General features: G+C 33.2%; 1 protein-coding gene across 5 annotated transcripts in view; it reads left to right on the top strand.

The window, feature by feature from the left end:
- Positions 1–2,444, top strand: part of LOC106869267 (solute carrier family 22 member 4) — a 27,179-nt gene that overhangs the window by 16,406 nt on the left and 8,329 nt on the right. For 2 of the 5 annotated variants that reach the window (XM_014914958.2, XM_014914938.2), the window contains 2 exons: positions 742–814; positions 1,704–2,221. In XM_014914958.2, coding sequence (XP_014770444.1) covers positions 742–814; positions 1,704–1,886 — 256 coding nt within the window. In that variant the 3' untranslated portion in view covers positions 1,887–2,221. Of the gene's footprint in view, positions 1–741; positions 815–1,689; positions 2,222–2,444 lie in introns of those variants that run through there. The other 3 variants (XM_052971572.1, XM_052971573.1, XM_014914949.2) reach the window with 2 other exon arrangements.

The following is a 2,444-nucleotide window of genomic DNA, read 5'->3' on the forward strand; positions in this document are numbered from 1 at the left end:
GAGAGAGAGAGAGAGAGAGAGAGAGAGAGAGAGAGAGAGAGAGAGGGAGAGAAGCAATGCAATTATAGCTGTTTGAACACAAACTAAACAAAGGATACATTATTTGGCGAAATTCTGGTTTAGGCACCCCATGTAACGCCTCATAGCTTTTTTATTTTTTAAAAGTTTCAAAGAAGTTTTGCGTGTTTGTGTTCTACGCACGGAAATTCATACGATTACGAAAAGGATTTTTCAAAAACTTTTTAACCCCTTTCTCATAAATCTTAAAATTTCCACTCTTTTTGATTTTGTTTCTAAAATCGGAGTTTGAAATACGGACAGTCTGGATTTTTTGCTTGAATCCCAGCAAAGGACCACTTTTCGGTGCACCATCATTCCATTAAATGCGTTTATAGGGAGTATCGAAAAATATATATACATGTCAGAGTGACAACGAAACAAAGAAGGTATCAGGTGGTCGTGGGATGTGCTAAAAATAGCTAAATCTCTTTTAAATCACACCCAAATATATTTTATATCCTTATGAATTCCCATGTGTAGAACACAAATTCGCAAAAGTCATCTGAAAAAGTTATGAGGGCTTATATGGGGGTGTTTAAACCAGAATTACGCCCATTATTTTCTTAAGAATCTAACCTGTTGTTCCACCTTTTTTAACCTTCTCAAGTGTGTGGCATAATTATTGAATTATATATTCTTACTAACCATTGTTTTTAATTGTAAATCTTTTTCTGATTGTAGAAGTGTTGGAAGTGGTTTTGCTACGACTTCCATGCGGATTGTATGCTTGGCAACACCGTTCCTCAAACTCTTGGTAAGGAAATCTTCAGTTTGTTGAATCTAACCGTCACCAAAATGTTCAACGGCATCGACTTAATTATTAATATCTTTAACATGGACTTCATTATGCATCACATATAACTAATCACGTTTGTGAAATAACTCTAACACCCATCTCTCACACTCTCTTACTGTCCGCGTATCTATTGGATATATGCGTAATTGCTATAGAAAGTACTTATATGTCATGTATTGCATTCATTTTGTCTTGTTTTTTTTTTTTATAATTTACATGTATTACAGAAAAGAGATTTTCCACTGTTTATTAGAAGTTTCTTTGCTCCACAAACATTTTCTATTCAATTCATTTTCTATTCATTTCTCCTTTTCTCTCCAACATTGAACATACATTCCCTTGCCGACAGCAATTTCATTCTTTAAACATTTTCCTTGTCTAGAGCAGTCATCTCTTTCTCTCCCTTTCTCCCCACTTCTGTCTCTCTTTTCTTTAGTGAGATTCATTTTTTATATTCGTAACAGTCCTTCTCTTACTAAAGCAGTTTTATCTTTCCAACCTAACGTTTCACCTATTTTACTCTCTTTACCTTTCTCTCTTTTTCTCTTTCTCTCTTTCTCCCTCTTTCTCCCCTTCTCTCACTCTCTATCACCTCTTTACGTTTGTCCGTTACTCTATTAATATCTACACGATGTATAACGAATCTGTCAGAAAAAAAAGTTGTTTCCTTCAATTCTCTTCATAATGAAACAAACCAACGGCATCAATTGGTTTACATAGCTTATACTTTACTATTAAACCTGCTATTTTCATTGGTTGTCATCATAATTTCTTGATTGTTGTTTTCATCAAATGATAGAATATATTTTATATAACTGCACTAATATAGTTAGGTTTTTATCTCTAGGCTGTGGTTGCCCCTTGGGCTCCTGGGATTATCATTGGAACCGGATGTATAATTTCTTCCATTTTACTTCAAGTATTTTTACCGGAAACTGGAAACCGAGTTTTACCACAAACGATCGAAGATGTAAATATGATGGAGAAGAAAAATAAAAAAAATAAAATAGAAATTCAAACTATAACGTAAAAACCATAAGATGACCTCTATACAATTTGTCATGGTCTTAGTCAGCAAGATAAAATTCAAAAGATATCAAGGGTATGTTGAGATGACGCAGATGAAATATTTATACCTTATATTTAAGGTTGCCACAAAATCCCTGGTTATTATTAGTCAGTAAAGAGCTATCTATGAACTATTCTCTTTTATATAATTTAATACATAAAGCAATTTATCGTTTTATTTTATCCTTAAAACTACTTCATCACTTTGTCGCCTAAGCGTACTTAAAATGCCTTAAAACTCATTGTGATGGAGTGGTTCCTAAACTTCAGACTAATAAATCAAATCAAGTACGACTACTGAATAGTGTGTTTCTATTTTCAAGCACAAAGACACACGCACAAACACAGACAGACAGACAGACACAGACAGACACAGACAGACAGACAGACAGACACACACACACACACACACACATACACACACACACTCGTGTATGTAAGTATAAATATGTATATACATATATACACACATATATATATGTAAGTATATATATATATATATATATATATATATATATAT

This window comes from Octopus bimaculoides, chromosome 11, assembly GCF_001194135.2.
Source record: "Octopus bimaculoides isolate UCB-OBI-ISO-001 chromosome 11, ASM119413v2, whole genome shotgun sequence".
NCBI classification, from domain to species: domain Eukaryota; kingdom Metazoa; phylum Mollusca; class Cephalopoda; order Octopoda; family Octopodidae; genus Octopus; species Octopus bimaculoides.